The sequence below is a fragment of the Acanthaster planci genome, linkage group LG01 (assembly GCF_054643075.1).
Source record: "Acanthaster planci isolate LZ-2023a linkage group LG01, COTS_SCS, whole genome shotgun sequence".
NCBI lineage: Eukaryota > Metazoa > Echinodermata > Asteroidea > Valvatida > Acanthasteridae > Acanthaster > Acanthaster planci.
The window spans coordinates 21,949,880-21,972,307 of NC_141777.1; the positions used below are offsets into that span (position 1 = coordinate 21,949,880).

The window sequence follows — 22,428 nt, forward strand, 5'->3', positions numbered from 1 at the left end:
CCCACCTTTCAACCTTCCCAGATAGCATGTACAGTGAACGTTTTTACACCTTGTCCCCAAGCACCCCCCGACACACACAAATCTCGGTAGGGTTACAATTCATTGTGAGATAGTGTGCCATATGGGGGCGCCGGGATTATCCACTGAGGATTTTATTCCCGACGGTGTTTTTAGTGTTTGAAAAAACAATGGAGTAAATTCATATTTTCTAGTCCGACACTAGATATTAAGTTAATTGTAGGGGAAAACATGGAACTTAAGAGCTTTATTTCTTAATTTTTTCCTTCTGTTCTCCGACCCTGCAAACTTTCATGCTGTTATGCTCGTAATCTTGTATATAAAAATGCTGGCATAATGAACAAAACTAATAAAGCCTTCATCACTTCATATTCCATGCATGTTGTGCCCTGAACACGGAAAACTGTTTGCAAGCACGTGGCTGCGATCTGTTCCAAGCACGTCCACAGTTCAAAGATTTCCTTGATCTTTCACGTAGTCACGAACTGGCCAGCCATTTGGAACAAGTTCAATGACAAAACTTTACTGAAGAAAAATTCTTGAAGTGAAAAATGTGACCCTTACTGAATAGCTCTTGGCAGCTATTTTGCCTTTGTGCACGGGAGTAACACTATCCTCTCATAGTCTATGAAGCATTCTTTTTTCCGGGGCAAGCCCAAGGAAAAACAGAAGGGTCAATACATCAACGAAGGTGGATAGCTTTACTACACGAGAAAAAGTAGTCAACATTTACTTAGAAATCCACGGATTCTGCTTAATTTAAAGGATATCTAATTAATATGATAAATAAAAGAAAGGTACGTCTGATTGACATGGGCGAAGCCCGAATTCTTTCCTGGGCCTGAGGGGAAAAACAGGGAAAAATCTGAGGGGAAATTTCCTGGGCGGGCAAAGCAGTAATCAGCTAAAAGATGCAAAGATGCTTAGCAATTAATGAACAATGGGCAATTTTGAGGGTTGTTCCAAGCAAAGTGATGATTTCCGTTCTTTTCATCCCAGTCTAATCTTGGTGTTTTTTTTTTTTTTTGGTTGGTTGGTTGGTTGGTTTCCCCCATTTTATCTTTTTCCCTGGGGAGCAACCATCCCCTTTCCCCCTCGTGACACCCAAGCTATTTGAATACAACATTTCTGTAGAATTTTATACCAACTTTTTGCCAAACTGTACCGTTTCACAAAATGTTAGAACCCACTTCTGTAGGGCTGGCACTTCAGAATACGCGTAACCCATAAACAATTATGTGCCCGGCAGAAGGACATAAGCACATAGGCCCTTTTGCCGGGAAGCATGATCACTGCAAAAAACTTTTCCCAGCAAAAGGACGAAAGTATGCAACTATTGTATATTAATGAAATATGAAGATTTCTTGGCAAAAAGTAAAAAAAAAATGCCCAAATCCTTTACTCAGTTGTTCAAAGGTTGCTTTTTGTACAGCCTAGGTTGATTTTGTAGTAAATTATATCCGTTTTTATTAAATAGAGAAAGTGTTTCTTACGCCCTTTTGCCGGGAACATTTTTTTCTGCCGTGATCATTCTTCCCGGCGAAAGGGCGTAAGTGCGCTTACGCCCTTCTGCCGGGCACCCGACGTAATGCAGTCTGCATTTTCACGCAATACCAGTGGTCATACGTTCCTTGGTTGCTACGGATAGAGTCCTTTGGTTGCTACGTGTAGTTAGCTTGGCCGTAAAAGGCCAAATAGCTAGAACAACGAATGTCATGTGACTACTTCTCCGCCAATCAAGATGAACAACCTGTTGGTGAGGTGTTAACCTAATAATAATAATAATAATAAAAAACATGGCTCGCTCACGATCAAGCTCACAGAATTCAAACGGCAACCCGAAGGAGGGGGGCACAAACTTAAATCCGGAGAGGAAACCTCGGAGATCTCAATAGGGAGCTGCAGCAAAGGCAGTGCTAGAAGATATTGTCAAAAGTAACTGTGCATCTGTTACGTCTGAAGTGTGAAGGAAGAAAATCTTTATTTACGGTAAATATCAAACACTTATATTGAAGCAATAGATATACACTTATATACACATGCATACAATAATGATATCAACAGGAACGAATGTACATATAGTAGGCCTACATTTGGGGGGGGGGTCAGTCCCACAAAGTATTTTGCATCTAATCGTGACCCAAAAAATAAGTGAACTCATGGACAAAATGTCAGAGCAGTTTCAATTCAACCAAATTGGTTGTCAGTATGTGAAAAGACACGAAGAGTACTCTCCTTTATGAATGGGGTATACTCGGTAATATTATTCAATGCAAAGCAAATCCTTTATCAAAAACACACACTGACAAGGCTTATGTGCTTGATTAATTTGACATTATTATAGGTTTTGTCGACCAATTTCAAAAAAGAGTTCCCGTTCATCATAACAGGTTTAAAATCCATACACATATTTTTCTTTCGTTCATACTGGGGTTTCTTCTTTCTTTCTATCTATCACATAAACTTTCTTTTTCATCCAAACATGTGTACGTTTTAGTCATTCTTTTTAACTAATTTCGATTCAAATATTTTAACCTACCCCAAATTAACCCTCCATCTTACAGATATTGGTGCATAAGATTTACTGAAGTGCAAAGTCTGTGTGTTTTTTCTTGCTTAGGCCTACATATTTCATACTTTTTTAAACTTTAAGTGTTCAATTTAGATGTGATACCACTTATGTAAGGCATTCCATATATTTCTTTCATGGTAAAATTTGCTTTTTAACCCTAACCCCCCTCAATCCTTCACCTGTTGGAGGACTGAGGAGGGTTAGGGTTAAACCTGGAGGAATAAGATTAATGATATCCCTACTCCATAGTCTTAATACATGCACAAACTCAGCCTTTTTATCACAACACAGTCGCTTGTACAAGGCTGCCTCAACATTTCTTGTGACGGTGTACAGGAACTATGCAACACTGACAATTCCACATGAAAAGTTAAATGGAGAAAGAAAACTAAGGCACTTCGATTGTGTGAATATGAAAACAGTTTGTTTTCTAGTGCATTTCTCTACATTTTTTGTCTTTTGCTTTCCTGGAAAACTCACTCTAAAGTCATTCATATGCATGCAAATAGAAATCAGGAAGCACCTGCCATAAGTAACCAACGGCTTTAATTGTTTAAGCATGAAAACAAAGTTTGCACAGTTATTTGTAAGTCCTTTCTGTTTTCTTTCCTAGAAAATCCACTTTGATATATGGATCAAGAACCTTCCCAAGGCCTCCGATGAATTTAAATGGACGAAGGGACTATTTGAAGCATAATCCACTCATCTAACAAATGACTGTTCGGAACATAAAATCAAATGACAGTTTTGGATGTTGTAATTGTGATGCAAAGAAGCACTCAATCTAAAATGCATCTACATGGCCATACACTGAATGGCATGAGTTTTTAATAAAACTGGCAAGGAAAACCAAAAGAGTGGTGAATTTTGGGGGCAGCTTTTTAGCTGAGCCGATTTGACCGACTAGTTTTGGTTTTGTGCCAATAGCTTCCAGCAAGCCCTACACAATTTCAACGTGACACTGAAGCGGAAAAAATGTGACAACCATTGTTAAAATATTGTGTGACTTGATTCAATACACATGTAGTTTGCTGTATGCTTTGAGTTGCACTGAACAATGCAGTCTTATTGCAGTCTTGACACACTGACTATCAGCTACGAGTACACACATATTCACAGGTGTACCAGATTCCACCACTATGAATACACTCATAGGAAATGAGAGGCTATTGTAATGTAAATATGAATACACTGGCATCACTGAAGAACATGACAAATATGCTGTTGGCAGTGTGGAGGGCGTAAGCATCTGTAAAATGCTTATGTTCAGAAGACACCTGAAAGGTACCTGTTAAATATGCCCACGTGCTTCCAATGCTTGGCAAATGGAACGCCCCTTTGAAATTGTACGCAGCAGTCAACGTGTTGAACAGGTCAATGATAACTGGAAAGACAAAAGCAGTCACCTCTCTGAAACGAGACGGTAGATCTCAGTCACAAAATCACTGACCCAGGAAGACTTCACACCAAGGGTGGACTAAATCTTTCTTCCTCAGTTCCTTTCTTTTCAAATCTTGCAATGCTCCTTGCAACGCTCTGCTCAATAGTTCTGGATGCCAGGCTTGATCCCAGGCCAGGCGAGTCCTCCTTGGACCTCTGCCCTGTGTTCCCACTGCCAGGGGAATGGGACAAAAGCTGCTGGGCTATTTCCTCGTTGTCCTCATACTCAAAGTCAGACGAGGACACCAGGGTGTTGGTGGAGGCTCTGGAATCGGTGTGTCCGGCCAGTGAGTCCGGAGTTCCTCTGGAATCTAGGCTTGACCCAGCAAGTGGTTTGGCCGCTTTGGTTCTGCTGCTCCTCGCTATTTGTCTTGATAAGGGAGGCTGTGGCAAGGAGTCCAAAGCCTCTGAAGCTACAGAGAGCTGGGGCTTATGCCCCACAGAAGAGGAAAAAGTGTCCTTGGCAGAGGCAGATGGCTTCGGCGATCTGGTGGATGTTCTGGGTCTGCTGGGAGCACCGTTCCTGCTCCGAATCCTGGAGGGTGGAGGCTCGGGTGACTTGAGGGAAGCCGAGACGGCAGGGAAGTCGGTGCTGTTTGAGAAGCTTCTCAGTGACAGGCTGGTCTTAACAGCTGACTCTGCACCCTGGTTGGAGCCCGTGTTGGACCTGTGAGGCTGGGGTGACTGCTGTGAATGTCGAGGTGATGGAGGTGTGTCCTGGCCATCCAGGGATAGATTCTGATTGGCCGCTGTGTTGTGCTGGGTCGAAGTTCGGCTGAATACAGTTGGGCTCAGATCCTGGGCTGAATCCTGCGGGCCACTGTGACCATTGACCGTCCCTCCTCTAACTGACCCCTGGCCAGATGTTGCATCGCGCAGTGTCCTGAAATCGTCCTCTGCCGGCCCGTCCTGGACCCTCCTTGCAATGTCCATGATCATTCCGGTGGTCGACGCAACAGTGGACGTTGCTCTCGGGTTCCTCAACAACTCTTTGATGGTGCTTTGGGAGACCACTGCAACTGTTGACATCAAATAGACAAGAACTGAGACTGCCAAAAGTCTTCGGAAATATTTTAAAGTAGATATCTAAGCTTGCTCCCGCACAGCCAAGATTCACTGGTGCATTCTGCAAGATCAGGGCTTATGGGGGAATATTTGGCGAGTTACCCTTATTTTTTCATTGTACTGCAGAGCTAAAATTCAAGAGTATCTGAACCGGTATCAAGATCTTGAATTGTTGACAAAAGCTCTAATAGTTTGGCTACGACTTATTTCATAAAATTGGCACTTAAAGTCCAACTACTCTAGACAGCCAAGTGGAACCTCATTGAGGACATGACTTACAAGACTGTGAATCGCTGCCCTCCGATCGGGATGTCAGCATCTGCTCAGTGTCCAGTGAGCTGACAGGTGTGAGCAAGCTCAGTCTGCTTTCCGAGAGGCAAGACTCCCTTGCATCAGCTAGCAGCTTCTGCAAGACATCCTCTGGAAGTCTTGGCGTTGCCTCCTGAGGGTTTCATGTACACAGTGATTAGAGTTAGACCAGTGATTAGACAATTGGAAATAACTTGATAATATCCATGCTTTTTTGTTAATATAGTCCATGGAATAGCCGCTTCAATGAAAGAGGTCTTAACAGCCATTAGTCAAGGTGACTGCAGCCTTGATTGAAGTAGACTTGAATCAAGTCGGACTTACACTGCTCTTCCCCAGCCAACCCTTCACTAGTCTGTACACAATGATATGGTCGTTGCACTGGGCAGCTCGAATAACTCTCGTAAAGGCATCCTCATTTGATAGCCTTTATTGTACATCGTTTACGTATGTCAAACATTACAGTAAGTCTGACTCGACGGATGAGCCAATCAGACCCCCTGTCTGTGATGTGTAGTTATTCATTATTGCATATGAACGACATGTCTTGCATAATGTATACGGAATTTCCACCAATCAAAAGAGGTCAAACTTGGAATTCCACCAATTAAAGTAGTCAGCCACGTAGACTTGGCATTACACTGCAGGTATGAACAATGTAAAAACAAGTCTGGCAATTTGATTGGCTGCTACCAGTTTTGGTAGATGAGCCCATTCGCCGTGTACAAAAAAGTTAGCAGATTCGTCAAGTTGGGATTTCTGACCTCTCGGTTATAAGTGGACACAAAAAGACGCAGTCTCCATATCCAAAGTATAACGCAGACAATGTCACAGAGGATCCTGACTTGGTTAAGTCTATGATTGAAGTTATCAATTCACAGTATTTGAAAAAAGATTCGTACGCAATTGGATTCACTGCCAGTTGCAATGACCAGCTTTATTAACTTGCATTTTGGGCCTTCACCTTCATTACTAATTTTAGGAGAAAAAAATAAATTTTTCTGACAGAGAAGCTGCTATCTTGTTTCAAACACCAAGATGGTGGAAATCCTTGATTTGGGGTGGTCTGGGACATAACTCTGTATGGATAATTAGTGTTCATGCAGGTGGCAGCCTATCCTACCTTTTCCCAACATTGAGTCATTTAGCATGAAGCAATATGGTTTGGTCAAAGACGCTCATGACAACAGGCTATGACCTCACCCGCTGGTAGTTTGTTAAGTAATATGCATGCTTCACATGTGGACTAAAATTACTGTGGCAACATTTTGACTTTAAAGCTACAAACATATACGATGTTGGTGCAGATTTGGCAATTACTTTTATCCAATACAATGTGTTAAACATGGCGTTGTATTTTAGATTGTGAGGGGCCATTACCTGGGCCTTGTAACTATCTTCATCCGCTGAAGAGTAGACGTGACCAGACCGAGGCGATGCTTGGAGGATGGAGTCGGTTTCCGTGGCAGCCCTGGAACTCAGCTCCGAGCACTGCTCCAACAGCTCGGACAGGTTCTCTTGAGACAGACGCGGGGACTTATAGATCTGGAGTGGAAGCAAAGCAAGGGCGTTGGCGTCACGGTCTCGATAATGAATCCTCGCAATTTGTTTGAAATGTAAGAAATAGCTGATTCAATGTTTCAACCCTACATTTATACCAAAGAATAAAATATTGCAAACATGTCAGATATTTCAACTGTAATCGAAATCGACAGGAAGACACGTCCAAGAACAAGCAAATCAGAAACACTCGTCCTTGGTTTTTTCACAGACATCAACATCAGCACTGCCACCACTGAGTGTTTTTTCCACCAAGGGGCTTGGACCCAAAGAGCACGGACTAATGTCAAGCAATTACACCTTGGCTCGCGTTACCACCGATTCCTTGAAAAGTGGCTTCACAGCTTGAAGGTCTCTCCAATCAACACCATTTCACTTTACGTGGGGCAGCACTACTCCTGCATCTAGTTACATCCCATTGTTTTCTTGACAACAGGAAGTTTCCTTTTTTTTACAAGGATAAAGATATGCAGGAGGAATGCATTTTTGCCATACCAGCGCTTACTTCATTAATTTCAATTTGCAAAATATGAAATTATATATAACAAGTTTGAAATGTATCCGTATTTAACTGCCACCATAACTATAAAATGGCATGAATATTGATTCTACAACTGCAATTCACCCCTCCATGTCTAATTGCAATCTCGTTTAACGTTTCAAGAGGTTTTAATAGCGTTTGCACTTCTTCCAATTTTTACCCTGTAATTGTCACTGTGGAAAATGCTGCTCCCGTTAAGGATGCAAAATATAGGGAAAGGTTTCTTGAAGATAACTTTCTTGCTCATTCTACATTTGCAGGTGTTTGATGGTAACAGATTGCAGGTGTCGTGCAGTTTGTCCTTGGCGAGTCTAATCCTTCGTGATTATGCGCTGATCAAACCAGCCAGGAACCCTGATATTTGTCGTCACTTTCACCCGTCCCATCAATTACTTTCTCCACCTGTTTGGCATCTCGGCCCAAGCCCTGTCCTACACTCCGCAGCAAGGCCGAGCCTCAGCAGTAACTTTTTTACCCAGCATGACGGGTGGGTGCGTGAAAATCATCGGTGTTTTCCTGCTGGTTCTGGCTGTGGTTGCATCGGATGCCACCGGCACAGGATCTGGCGATGTGGGGAGAAACAGGCGGCAGGTTACCCAAGCGCCTGATGCCTCGAAAGCGCCCCAGTCAACGAAAGCCGAGGCAGGCATTTCGAAAGGAACCCAAGAATATGTCACAAAGAAAGATGAAACTGGTAAGAGGGACAACGACACTGATTCTCCAGCCGAAGTTTCGCCTGCTACGACGGTAGTGTCGATGGGAAATGAGGGGGTAAACGGCGCGGTGACGACCAGTGTGCCACCGGCTAAAGGCGCTCGCTGTACTGTCATCGTCGTCATGGCAAAGCCTGAGGCATCCGACAACGTGAATTTCACCATGACGTTTGACGAATCCCCGATGTACATTCACGAGGGGGAAGACAAGAATCTAACGATCGTCTACTCCGGTCTGACATTTCCCCGCGTCATGCATCTGAAGACCAGCGACGAGAACATGTTCAGGGTGGTCAGCAACGACACCATGCTCCTGACGACGACAGCAGGAGACGACAACACCACAGTAACGGTCACACTCCGCGGCGTCCGACTCGGCATCACCATGCTCCAAATTTTGTTGTTGGACCCGAGCAACCCCGAGGGCGATGTGGGGATTCTCACGCTGATGGTGAAAACAAAGCGAGTCCCGCGGGTCATCGACGCCATGTTCGACTACATGCTCCTGCCCCTGGTCCTGATCGCCACCTGCGGCATGGGCTGCAAGCTGGACACGGACCTCATCAAAGGCAAGCTGCGGCGCCCGATCCAGGTGTTCGTGGGCCCAGTCTGTCAGTTCATCTGTATGCCGCTGGTAGCGCTGTCCATCTCCAAGCTCTTCCAGTTCGACCCGCTGACGGCCATGGGGCTGATCACGGTGGGCTCCTGTCCCGGCGGCGGGCTCAGCAACATGATCACCCTGCTGTTGGATGCTGACCTGATCATGAGCGTCACCATGACGTTCCTGTCCACCTGCCTGGCTCTCGGCATGCTGCCCCTAAACCTCTTCATCTACAGCCGCTTCCACAGGGCGGAGGGATCCGAGGAGTCGGGCATCAACCTCCCCATCACCAACATCATCATGCAGATCTCCTTCCTCACGGTGCCCTTACTCCTAGGGATGCTGATCCGGGCGAAACTTCCCAAGATAGCTCAATATGTCATCAAATCCCTCAACATACTCTCTCTCACCCTGGTGCTGCTCACGTTGGGCGTGGGTCTGTACTCCAATACCTACATTGTCTTCTCCCCACCGCTGGTTCTTGTGGGTGGTTTCCTTCATCCAACCTGTGGATTTATAATTGGCTTCCTTCTGTCCAAGTGAGTTTTTAAAGAGAGACACTAAGGTTACATACCCTATCATATTGGCGAGGCAGCATCGAAAAGAAATTTACAACTTAAACTGCCAATTTACCAGTAATTATTTAGTACTTGAAGGCTTTAATGAAGCCATACTGTTTCGGTCGAGATATCGATTCGATTAAGTAACATTTAAGTGTTGAAATTACTCTCCTTCTAAAATTATTCGCTTTGATCAATCTGCATGCATGGTTTGTATGAGGTACTGTCGAAAGCAACAGCTGGGGAGGACTGGCTTGCAAAGTGATTTTCCCTTTGAAATGCAGTTGTTTTCGTTGATACTAGAAACATTCCATAAATGAAATTGGTGTTAGGAGATGGCCCGTGGAGATGGCCGAGAGGTCGTCGAGCGAGGAAGAGGGGGAAGAGAGCGAGGAGCCGACCGTCAGCAACGGGGAGATCGGGCAGAGAAAAGATTCCGTGCCCTCGTATGACCTGGTGGTGATTGAAAAGCCACCAATCAATGTCGGTGGCCCAGAAACCGTAGTTTAAAGAGTGTTTTGATCTTTCCACGGTCACTGCTTTACATGTACATAATGTACATGCCGGATTTCGCAGTAAAAATCACCAACAGGGAAAAGAATCCCTCTGCGTTTCTTGTCAGTTCCTTTGACCAAAACGACGCCGAATAGCTCGCAAGACACCCAGAAAGCATGTTCCTAAACTCCGAATTAATGGTGATACAATTTGCTGTCGGACGGAGCAAAGGCGTCTTACTTGGGCATACACGTAATTTTGTTGTAGCTATAAAGAATCGGTATGTTTTGTCATATTTTGCGGACACGCGCATATGGCAATGCATGTAAGCTTATACGCGGGTATAAAGCCAAGTGCATTATTTAAGCGTTTATCATTGGCTTCTAGGAATGATTTTGTTGAGTAGCTGTAACTTCTCTTCCCAAGCTAATTTAGATCACTTCGTTGTCCCAGAAAACGTATAATTAGTAATTGTAAAAACTGTCATTTTTATCCAAGTAGCATTTACCATATGTACCTTTAAAACTCTTAAAATATGATTGGAGAACTTACTGCATTTCAAAAAGTATCAAGTATTATTAAGCTATTTAAGCTGTTTAAGCTATTTTGTCAACAAAACAAAATGACTTGTAATTAAAGACATTATGTTTGGGTAATGTCCATTGTTCAAATATACTTCTCACAAAATGTGAACGCAGAACTACTTCGTATAAGGAATGAAGTCTTCAGTACCATTCTTTTTCAGTTTCTATATTTTATCAGTATTAACCTGTCTTTAACAGAGACATTTTTTCATCACTAAGCGTTTGTTTTATCAAGTGTAAAAAGTGTAAAAAGTGGAAGTAAAAGAGATAGGGAAAAGAACAAAGAACTCATAGCAAAGATTGCTCTTGAAGAATTGCATCATACACCATCACATGTCTCGTGGCATGCCCACAGAGTGGCATTCTTTGCAGGTTGATATCTCCAGAACCATTCGTTTTTGTGACTGGATTGAGACTTGACATGCAAACCAAGATGATGATTTCATCGCATGATTTTCAATGAATTGTTCATTTCCTCATTTTAACATTCTGTTGGACATATCTCCAAAACAAAGCAACTTTTTCTCCAAAATTCTTTGGGCAAGACCTTAGATAGTTCAAGTAGGCGTAAGGGTTGCTTGGAAACCTTCATGAAGTCATGACGATGTCATCGAATTTGGATTTACATATTCTCATATTTCTCAACGTACAGTAATTCCCTCCTTAGGACGAACCTAAACTCCCGATCATATACATCACATGTAAGTGATTTGAAGTCATGACGACATGATCATTTGAATATTTTGGTTTTTTTTATATTTGACGTTTATTCAAATTGCTTATTTCCTCATTAAAGTCTAATCCATGTAAAACTATGGATATTAGGTAGAAGTTCATAAAGTATGAATCCCGTGTTGTGACGTAATGATGACGCCATCCTGTTAATTTTTCCTGCTTTTTACATTTTCTCCAAATCCCATAGGTTTTTGTGACTTTTCATTCTGTGTAGCACCTGCAAGTGGGGCTAGTGCATTTTTTCTAAAAACCTTAGAAATGTGGAAAATCCCTATGTTCTGTTGTAGACAGACATGGAAACATAACGTGCAATGTGTGTTTCTAACATCTCATAATGAGCGAAATGTTCACGGACTGATTGTTTCTTTCTACACGCAATTCAAAATGAAACATTCACCCAAAACTAAGAAAGCTAAGACTTTGCAATTACCATTTCATGCCAATCAGATACATATGTATCCTTATTTTATTTATATGACAAAGTCTATTTAATTTATTTTATTTATTTTATGACAAAACTCTATTCGGTTAAGTTTATTAGTTAAAAAATAACACATGTAATATATACATTGATATTTTAGTTATAGAGTACTCAAGAAATACGTGTATTCCTTAATTTACGAAGACGTGTTTATAACTATATTATCCAACAAAACCTCAAAACTGCTGCTATACTTCTCAGTGTCTCAGTGGTGCTCAGGCATGGGAGATGATGACAGAATTAAAAACATACATGCAAGGACAAGAAAGAAGGGGCATTCTTTCGTAAGAATACTATTCACTTAAATTTAGTAGATGCACCTAGTCCAGCACTGGTTCCCATATGTGTGCTTTGGAGCACCTTTGGAGCACAGTACATCAGATTTTTCGTCTAAATGCGCGTAAAAGCGTATAGGGTCTCTGGTTGGTACCGGGCAGTGCACACCGCGTAGGGGGGTACTGGTTGCGCTGCTGTTTCGGTGTTGGCCCAACGTGCTTGCTCAGAGGCAGTGTTGTATTTGAGTCAATTACAAGTCCCTGCAAGTCCATCACAATTCAAAAGCTTTTCAAATGAACTGTGACAAAAGCATTTTTTGTCATTGTTTACCGTGTCACTTATGACTGGCCTTGTGAAGGGACTTGTGAAAGGACTCTTGATGGACTCGAATGCAACACTATTGGTGCCAACGTGCCAGAGAGCAGAGGTGCGGCGCTGGTTGTTGAGATCCCAACATGAGATGTATTTTATCTGAAGAGGAGGACATTCCACAATCAAAACGAGGGCATCAACATAATGGGAAGATAACAACCTTAGAAAATTTATCACAGGACAGTGACATCCAGAGATGAAAATTTCGTTCAGGTTGCTTTACATAATAAGGCCGCTAGGGGAAAACTAGTTGAGTGGTTCTGGTCACCCCCCCCCCATTTTGCATATTTTACAATCCAAATTAGAACACTAATAATGTAGTCTATACTAGTAACATTTAACATTTATTTCATTTCTTAAGCGCCATTTCTATTAACAATATTTAATAGCGCTGTACATATCAAAGTAGCAAAAATAATGATTACACATTCATAACAGTTATATAAAACTACAATTAAAATTATAATTAAAAGTTACAAAAACTACATGTTAGTTACGGGTTGAACCATATGATTATTGAAACAAAATTACATGCAAAAGACCTTGTTACTAGTAATTGTGGAAGCGGCGGCTGAGAAACGGCAGTCTCGTGCGCTCAGGGAAAAGTCACGATTATAACGTCTTTCTACAGAGCACTAAAATCCGCCTTAGATTAGGAACTAATAGCAAAAATGATTTAATGGGATTTTCTGAAGAAACAAAAAAACGAACAATGCCAGAAGACCTGAGAGAAAATGATCATCAAAGTCGCACTGGTGTACATTTTCAATGGCCCGCTCATACTCCTTGCTACGAAGGCCATTTGTGGGCATGCGCCGACAATTATGAATTTATTAGTGAAAAGGTCTATAATTATGGTTAACTAGCTGGAACCTAAAGGTCAATATCAAAAGGTGGATAATTGTATGAAAACTAGCATAGACCCTCTGAGAGATTTACAATAAGCTCAAAGACACAGAACAACGTACGTAGTTGAAAATAAAATCATTTTATGGAAATATAGCTCAGGAAATGTTCTTAAGTTTTAGAATTCGGTTATTTTTTAAGGGACCTGCCGACCGGGGCTTCTAGCCCCGAGTGTGTAAAGTCTGCTGGAAACCCAATAAGCCTAAAAGAGCAGGGGGAGTCCGCCCCCTCCGTCCAAGACATTTTGTCCATATTGCCGCAGTTTTTTTTCTGTTAGGGACTGAGCCTTTAGGTGTTTTAGAGTATCTTTTTTTGGTCGTTTTGACAAGAAGTTTGCGACAGTCGAACTTTTTTTTCACTTTCAGCTTTTTTCACTGCGGTGCTCAATGCACGCGGGCTGGCACGCGTGTACTCTTGAACTTCAAATGAGCTCAACAACAAAACCATGCGTCAGAGGTCTAACTTCGCATTCTGAAATGATAAAGAGTGTCTTTATATGGATACCAAGTTTCAAAAAAACTAAGCAAGGACAACCAAGTTCTTGGGGGCAGAACCCCCCCCCCCGACCCAGTCCCATACCTTACACTTTTAGGGTTAAAAAAAATTAATTATGCTTAAAATCGCAGAACATGCTGATGTTGAACATGTGGAACTCTCCAGGGCCGTTCCAGAAGGCCACATTCTGTGCACTGTTACCAAGCTCCAGGCCCAAGTATAGACCCAAGGCTGAGAAAACGAGGGTGGCGCTGAGGCCATGCCCGAGGAGGTTGATGCTCGACAGGTGCTTCCTGATCGCGTGCCAGAAAGCGCTGTAGCGACGCCGACTGTGGTTGGCCATGATGAAGCGGAACTCCCTCCACATGTAATCCATGTTGATCCCACCGACTGCCAGGGAGGGCAGAACGAAGAACATGATCTTCTGCGACCAGATGAGCAAGTTGAGCACGAGCAGCCCAGCCACTTGATTGGAATTGCAGTAGGTGAAGATGATATAGTTCCAGGTTAGGTGGGCGGTCAGCCCCCAGGTCGCCACAGCCATAGTAAAAGCCATCCAGGTGCCCACGAAGTCTCTCACGAGGCGATACTGGTGATAGGTACTAGACAGTCGGTCTTTGGACACATCCATCCCCGCGTCTCCCCTGAGCGCGTTGCTAGCTACAAAGTGTGCCACCACCCGGAACTCATTCTGGAACGATCTCCTTTGGGCGTAGACGAGATAACAGAACGAGCCGTAGACGGCGTAAGAGGCCAAGGCAGTCCAGCGGCTAATGAAGGCGTGGGCGTTCCAGACCGGTCGGTACACGTCGTCGTAGACGATCCTCAATACGCCGTTAAAGGTTGGCCAGACCAGGAAGACGCCAAAACTAAGGAAGGAGGCGGCGCCCGTTCCCGCCCGCAGAAACTGCGAGCGTTGGAAGACGAAGTCGTTGTGCAGGGCGACCCAGGTGCATTCGGCAACCAGAAGTTGAGCCCAGGCCATGAAGCGGGTCAGCAGACCAAACATCGGGACCACGAGTACCTGGAAAAGGTAGGTGAAGTAGGAGACCAGGAACAAGACGTTTTGCTTTCTGCCCCAGAACTCTATGATGTAGATGGCAAAGTCGTAGGTCATGAGGCCAGTCAAGGTTAAGAGGTAAAGTAACATCACTCCATTGCAGAGAAGAGTCTTGATCTTTCCATCTGCATAATGAAAAATTCAGCACTTTTTTATACTGATGCCGATTTAGTGATACGGGCGTTTCACAATAGTGCGCCTCCAAGAGTTTACAATGCGTTGGCTAATCACAATGTGCGAAATATTTGTCGACTCAATGCGCGTTTGGAAAGAGTCGACAAATTATGCGCGTTGTGATTGGCCAACGCGTTACAAACTCTTGGAGGCACACTATTGCGAATTGCCGGTATTACACATGCATACGAAAGTTATTTCTGAGCGGTTTCTCAACTTGGGTAAGTGCAACTGTTGACAAAAAACAAAGCTGTCTGGTATATGTGCGTGGTCACTTTATCATGGATCCAATTCACTGATTGCATGAATCAAAATCCAGCAGAGTCGGACACGATTGAAAAAAGGAGAGATTATATTCCATGTAATTAACTTTTACAGTCACGACGATACACTTTCAGATCATTCTGAGCCTAGTCACCCCGACACACTGACATGGAAGGCGCCCTCTTGAATATGGAAGCCGCTATCTTAGATAAGAACGTTCAATTCATTGGGTTTTGTTTAACTTTGGTGCACCCCCAATTCTTTGGTTGTAAACGTATTTGAGAAAGGGTTCTTTTAGTCATGGTTTATTGCCATAGTTAACTAATGATGAATTATCAAAGGAGAGGAAATTTATAATAGCAAGATCCCCGATTATCAACATTATAACAATTCTAGCAGTTTTTATGCACAAATCAAAACAACATTGAGATTTTTTCCATGTCACCACAGTTAACACGTAAACATGTAAATTCACTGAATCGCCGTTAAAAACCCAAAATCTAAATTCAGTTTTTTCTTACCATTGGTAAATTTTCAAGTACTGCTGTAAAAATTCACGGTAAAGACCTTGGGAACCGAATATCCTTACAACTATACAGCTCTTAAATATATGATTAGCATTCGTTTCGGTTAATCTCATTAAAAAGTGTAAATTATTTAATTTAAGCATTTAACATTTTCTTTGTTTTTCCTGGCAAATCGAGGGTACTGTTAACGTAATGTTATTTCGGGATTGCATCTGTCATAGTAACTGTTTAGTCTGCCGTGTATGTTTTTCTACGGAGACCCGTGACTCGGAAACAACATCTGATAATGTTTATGTGAGCATGCAAATTTATGCAACCCTACATATTAGCCAATAAGAGTCGACTTTGGTAACTGTGACGTCATCTTAAGCTGATGTCTACAAAAGGCTGCTGTTTGGTTGTTTAATGTTGGCAGCTGACCATATTTCAGCTGACCAGATTTAGCTGACCTTCGCGGAAAGCGTGTCTGTGTTGTGAGTGAGTCAGACCTGGTGTAATAATAAAGCTTCTCTTTGGTTTTGGAGACCTTGGTAATTTTTTAAGAATTTGATTCTAGGATTTATTTTATGACCTTTTCAAAGAGAAAGCAACATATAAAACCAACGTAGACAACAAGCGGGGCCATAAATTCCAAATACCAAAAGCGATCTACAAGTATACTGATCTCGAAAAGCGACTCTGACAAACACCAGTGTATATTTTTGTGCATGGAATCTTAAAAGGTCTGTCAAAATGTTTTAAAAACTTAATTTTGAAAATGTGGCTTCTTGGTCAGGGATCATTGGTTCTGCCGGTACCCCCTCGTAACCAAGATTCGTGATGTGTGGATATTTTTAGAGCGATATAGTTATAGAACATATATCCAGCGCCGGTTAATCTCTCTCTGACCAAATTAGAATTGACACTAATGAAACCGATGGGGATCAAAACATTTTGTAGGATTTGGAAGAAAGTCAGACCCGTAAATTAGTCTGCCAGTTCGGTTGTCTTCATCCCGCTCTTTAATGGTAAACGTGTCCCCTTCCACAATAATTTCACCGGCTTTTACACTAAACACACCCAACAGAGTGGGTTTCGAAATCGAAATCGGAAGTGGAAATAAGAGATACATAATTTTTTTGTAGCTTCAGGCGATCTTTTACAAACAGTGTAACATCCCACTCAAATGAAACTGAATTTTGATGTGCCATGATTTGAAAAAAAAACCACATTATACTTTTACTTTTGAGGTCGTTTCCTGTGGGAAAGAAACTGCTGTGAGACAAAGTCAGGCACTGGTCAAACTAAAAAAAAAAAAAAAAAAAAAAATGAAGCTCGTGGTGGATCCAGGATTTACAGGAAAGGGTGGAGTAGCATATCTTACAAATAGCATATCTTACAAAAAGGGGGTGCGTGGAGCGCCTAAAAGGGCGGGAAAATCCGAACATACGTTGCTGGAATTTGTATTCTTATCTTGGTGAAAGACTCCATCGGTTTATCAGACTTTTTGATGGATGACCAGAAGACGCAAAGTTGATTTTTAGAATTATACTAGTCGTTTTGTACTATACATTACAGATAAGTTATAATTGAAATCAACATGCTGCATCTTTTTCACAATTCGTGCTGAGTCTGTTCACAGTTGCCTGCTATCCAGCGTGCCGCGCTGACTCTACCCATATACGACGCGCGGTCATGGACTGTTCAGCAACAGGTTTTGGTGCCCGCCTAACTCACACGCACATTCTTCAGCTTGACGCGCGCGTGCATTTGGCAAATCACGACACCCTATTGGTCGAAGAGGCATGTAACGTGCGTGTACCACCTGTTCACTTGCGTTGTGCCACCGCAGTAATGGCTGCTAATTCTGCTGGTCGAATTACACTATAGCGATGTCTATATTTGATTAGTGCCAGTTTCTTTCATATCTTGCATCAATAAGTAGACATAACTATTCAAGAACAAATGTGTTGGTATCTTTTCTGGAAAAAAACGATGCTTTTGTGATAAATAATCTTTTTAGAATAATGTAAACACCCCCTTTAGTGAATGGGACTGTGGTTGTTTCGAATAAACGTTCAATTAACCAATCGAACTGCCCTAAAGTGAATATTCATATCATTGGGATTCTTATCCAATCAGAGTGCTCCCTCCAATTTTGATACCGGGTAGCAGGCCTCATATGCTGTGCACAAAAGGGCTTCCAAGCACCGCCGTACACACATATTGGGGAGTGAGGTTGTAGTAATCGCTCCCGCGTGTAAAAAAGCACCGCGTACGCATCGCGAGGAAGGTGGACTACACCCGGACAATTACCGACTTGATTTCAAGTCTACAGATATGTATACCATATGGGAAAGGAGAATTTGTTTTACAACATCCCCTTAGCTTTCTGGCATGCCATTTGCTGTAGGCTACAGTAGTTCAATGTTTGCTGAAGTTATCGCATTCCTAGTTTGCGTTATTGTTTACAAACTTAATCGTTTTCCCAGTTTTGACCTCGCGATATTCATTTTGGTGAGTTAAAATAAGTAAAGATTTTACCTTATTTCATTTTGTGTGGTTTTAGTTCTACGTTGTCTGGTCACCTTTCCTAATAGAATGACAGGATACAATCTCTCTCTTTTGAGAGGTTCAGTCAACAAAATCTGGTGAGAGGAAGTACTGAAACTTCCTCGCTGCATGAAAAAATGTCGGCCTCCTTAGTAAATTCATGCCCTTAAATTAAGAGAGAAAGAAAACAAAAGGGTTGAGGTGAATCTATCTCCCCTTTTAAAATCGGGGGATTTCTCTGTTCTCACAACGCCTACGTACTATGTGGAAACCAACGGGAAACCACAGGGAGATGGTAAAGTTACGCAATAACAATAACCTCTGGTGTTAAAATCAACTTGAACACTCTTTGGTGTTATCAGATGACCGCACCATACTTTAACACAACTGGTGTTACTTTGCGCATCTACAAGTGTAACAATACACTGGAAGGTGTTAAAAGTAACACCAAATAACACCAAAATTTTTAACACCAGTGAAAAGTGTTGGTATAGTCCTCTGATAACACTGGGGTGTTATATTTTACACCCGAGTTTTTTGCAGTATGGTAATTCTTTAATGGACTAGGAACAGTTTGAAGTAAAATTACCAAGAATATTTAGTTATTCCAAGTTTTTGGAGACGTTTATGGTTAAAAAATATTCACACAGTTGTCTTCTAGAAAACCTTGCCAAAAACCCCTAAGGCCCAATTATTTATTTATTTATTTATTAATCTCGTGCGGGGTCAATCTGCGCATTATCAGCAAGAAACTGCTGAAGTCAAGATCAGTGGCTTATTCAGTGCAGTGGGAAGGTGCGTAGGGGCGCGCAAAGTGACCACCTTCAGTGGACACATGTTACTGTTTATATTTATGTTAGGATATGAAAGGAAGAAACACTGTAGAAACAGGCCTTACACGCTCCTTTTACGGTTGGTAAAAGGTTGGATAATACATGAAGTTTCAGAGAAATTCATGTGACCCCTCCGGACTCAAAACCGGAATATACGCCACTGGTCGAGATGCATGCTTAGTAGGCCTACTAACCTGAAGTATGAAATGCACCATAATAGTTGTTACATATATCACACTGCGTGCCATCCAGGTAGCACTCCTCATTTCCAACGCTCTGACTCCAGCTCAGCTGACCCCTGCTCAACCAGACCTGCTCAGCTTCATCGTTCCCACTAACCTCAGCCGGTCCCTCGCCGCTGTGTACTGCGCTCGACATATCGTTGGTATTCCCGATGCAGTCTACCGAACGCGCGCTGCTTGGCTGGTGGGAGTAGACACGGGGTAGTGGCCGTCGGCCGCACTTTCCCCCTTGGCCAGAGGCGCGCTGGAGGGCCCCGGGTCGCCAGAGGCCCAACATGCACAGGGCTACCACCAGTGGGCGCGGCCAGGGTTGAAGCTTCCCAGGATATCCATTTTGGCTCATCGGTCTCGAAGAAGACACTAGGGGTATTTCTTCCGTGCTGGCGCTTGATTTGTACACTGCGTCACTGCCAGCCATCTTTGGCTCACAATGAAAGTTGAAAGCTCTACGGTGCACCTTTTTATCGGAGGATCTCGGGTTTATCCTCTTGTCTCGATTTTGTTTTCATTTTAGGCATTAAGTGTCTGTCGAAATGGCATGCACTGACACAGCACATGAACCATCACTTTGATGCAATACCGTATACCGACTCGGATTCTTGGAATCCCCGCGAAGCGACTGCAGTGGAGACTAAAAGTGTTAAACGAAGCCTAGCCAGGTCAGTTCTCCGTCCATGCATAATGATGAGTCCTGCTGTCCGGCATATTACATGTACATATATAGTGTGATATCCAAGTTATGGTTTTATACAGCACCCGAAGTATATCCTTTGTCATCTGATCGATGGGGTCGTATTTCAAGTGTCATCAAGTTATTCCGTAGGCTTACATTCAACATTGCAACTGTTAACACCTGTTAATGGAGCTGAGTACCGTTGAATCCCTTAGCAACAAGGAATTATCAAGTGCAAAAGTGGCGTCAATTTAGAGGTGTTCTGTGAAGTATTGGGTGAAAGGGACTTTTTGGCAATTCTGGGAGGTAAGGGTCGGACATTTACCCACTGACGTTGGGGAAAATTTCAAACAATTTAGGTTTGGCTCAAGGACCCATTTCCACTTTATGTACCTATTTCAGCGACTCAAGAAGGGATTTCAAGTATCCTCTTTAGGTTGAGATAATTATGAAGGCTTAATATGGCAGAAAAATGTGAAACCTAAAAGAAATCTAAAAAAGGCACCTCTTGCTAAAATGACTTTTTCAGACGATCGGTTGGTTTTGGGAGTGTTTGAAAGAAATATGGACATCCTGCTGAGCATGGTTTCTCACTACGTGAATTAGTGACCTTCTTTCCATTCAACAAGACCATATAATGCAAACAGAACTTTCACAATGACAAAGCATCAACATTGCAGCAATGCTGAAAAGCGGTTTGTTTTTCTAAGCTTGTGAAACCAAATTTTTGTTTCGCTTTTGTTCTGTTTGAGTGGACGATGTGCATCAAGTGAAACCCGGCACTCGTGGTTGAATATCCTCCTTTCACGCAGCCCTGCTAAAAGTAGTGTCACGCGCAGCGGGAAGTCGGGCACGAAGCCTGATATCCGCAGGGGAATTCCAATCTTAAAAACTATCACAACCCGATTCGTAAGTGACTTGGTCACAAAGGGGGATGCGCCACGATTTGCAGGCTGAAGCTGCGCGTTAACTTCCGGTTCCATGGTTCCATGTAAACGGCGATCAAAGCATGCATATGGCTCTGTGTGCAGTAGTTGGCTTGGTTTAAACTGAAGTGACGTTACACGAACACGATAGTGAACCCCTTCAAACTTTTGCTGGGCTCCGAGCTAGACCAAGGGAGAGCTCAATTTTCCTAGCAACGGAGGCTCCCTTAGTGGTAACTGCGCATCGCTGGTTCGCGAATGACTATGTAACGTAAGCGTTGCAGTCGCATCGCTACCAACAAATTGAGCACTCCCGACCAAAATGACCTTTTTTTCAACTGATGAAGGGGTGCTCCTGCTCATGGCAGATTATCACCAAGGACCGACCCAAGTGGCAACTCTGTGCAGTTTATTATTGCGAAGCAGCATCCAGGTATCAGGGAAGTGGAAGTGATCTTGAAAAAAATGGCTGCAGGATCGAGGTCAATTCGTGTCGTCTTTAATGCTCGAAGTTACGGGATCCGGGAAGTGACAAAATCTAATCTGGTGAAAATACATTTGCTTTCTCTTTTAAAGACTAAAACGCCCCGCCTTTCAACCTTCCCAGATAGCATGTACAGTGAACGTTTTTACACCTGTCCCCAAGCACCCCCGACACACACAAATCTCGGTAGGGTTACAATTCATTGTGAGATAGTGTGCCATATGGGGGCGCCGGGATTATCCACTGAGGATTTTATTCCCGACGGTGTTTTTAGTGTTTGAAAAAACAATGGAGTAAATTCATATTTTCTAGTCCGACACTAGATATTAAGTTAATTGTAGGGGAAAACGTGGAACTTTAGAGCTTTATTTCTTATTTTTTTCCTTCTGTCCTCCGACCCTGCAAACTTTCATGCTGTTATGCTCGTAATCTTGTATATAAAAATGCTGGCATAATGAACAAAATTAATAAAGCCTTCATCACTTCATCTTCCATGCATGTTGTGCTCTGAACACGGAAAAGTGTTTGCAAGCACGTGGCTGCGATCTGTTCCAAGCACGTCCACAGTTCAAAGATTTCCTTGATCTTTCACGTAGTCACGAACTGGCCAGCCATTTGGAACAAGTTCAATGACAAAACTTTACTGAAGAAAAATTCTTGAAGTGAAAAATGTGACCCTTACTGAATAGCCCTTGTCCGCTATTTTGCCTTCGTGCACGGGAGTAACACTATCCTCTCATAGTCTATGAAGCATTCTATTTTCCAGGGGCAAGCCCAAGGAAAAAAAGAAGGTGGATAGCTTTACTACACGAGAAAAAGTAGTCAACATTTACTTAGAAATCCACGGATTCTGCTTAATGTAAAGGATAACTGATTAATATGATAAATTAAAGAAAGGTACGTCTGATTTACATGGGCGAAGCCCAAATTCTTTCCTGGACTTGAGGGGAAAAAAACAGGGAAAAATCTGAGGGGAAATGTCCTGGGCGG

The 22,428-nt window shown here is 42.7% G+C and overlaps 3 protein-coding genes across 3 annotated transcripts; 1 reads left to right on the plus strand and 2 right to left on the minus strand.

The window, feature by feature from the left end:
* Nucleotides 1–1,980: 1,980 nt before the first annotated feature.
* On the minus strand, nucleotides 1,981–7,752 carry LOC147800529 (uncharacterized). Its single transcript, XM_087147027.1, has 4 exons — nucleotides 7,666–7,752; nucleotides 6,785–6,949; nucleotides 5,375–5,537; nucleotides 1,981–5,049 (listed from the first exon to the last, which is right to left on the minus strand). Exons 1-4 carry the CDS (start codon nucleotides 7,750–7,752, stop codon nucleotides 4,052–4,054), a joined length of 1,413 nt encoding a protein of 470 aa, XP_087003153.1. The 3' UTR covers nucleotides 1,981–4,051.
* LOC147800530 (ileal sodium/bile acid cotransporter-like) lies at nucleotides 7,181–9,377 on the plus strand. Its single transcript, XM_087148106.1, has 2 exons — nucleotides 7,181–7,315; nucleotides 7,766–9,377. Exon 2 carries the CDS (start codon nucleotides 7,986–7,988, stop codon nucleotides 9,360–9,362), a length of 1,377 nt encoding a protein of 458 aa, XP_087004232.1. The 5' UTR covers nucleotides 7,181–7,315; nucleotides 7,766–7,985; the 3' UTR covers nucleotides 9,363–9,377.
* A 1,467-nt stretch (nucleotides 9,378–10,844) lies between these two features.
* LOC147800531 (uncharacterized) lies at nucleotides 10,845–19,773 on the minus strand. The gene is made up of 2 exons (XM_087146987.1): nucleotides 19,308–19,773; nucleotides 10,845–14,908 (listed from the first exon to the last, which is right to left on the minus strand). Exons 1-2 carry the CDS (start codon nucleotides 19,771–19,773, stop codon nucleotides 13,833–13,835), a joined length of 1,542 nt encoding a protein of 513 aa, XP_087003113.1. The 3' UTR covers nucleotides 10,845–13,832.
* Nucleotides 19,774–22,428: the final 2,655 nt, after the last annotated feature.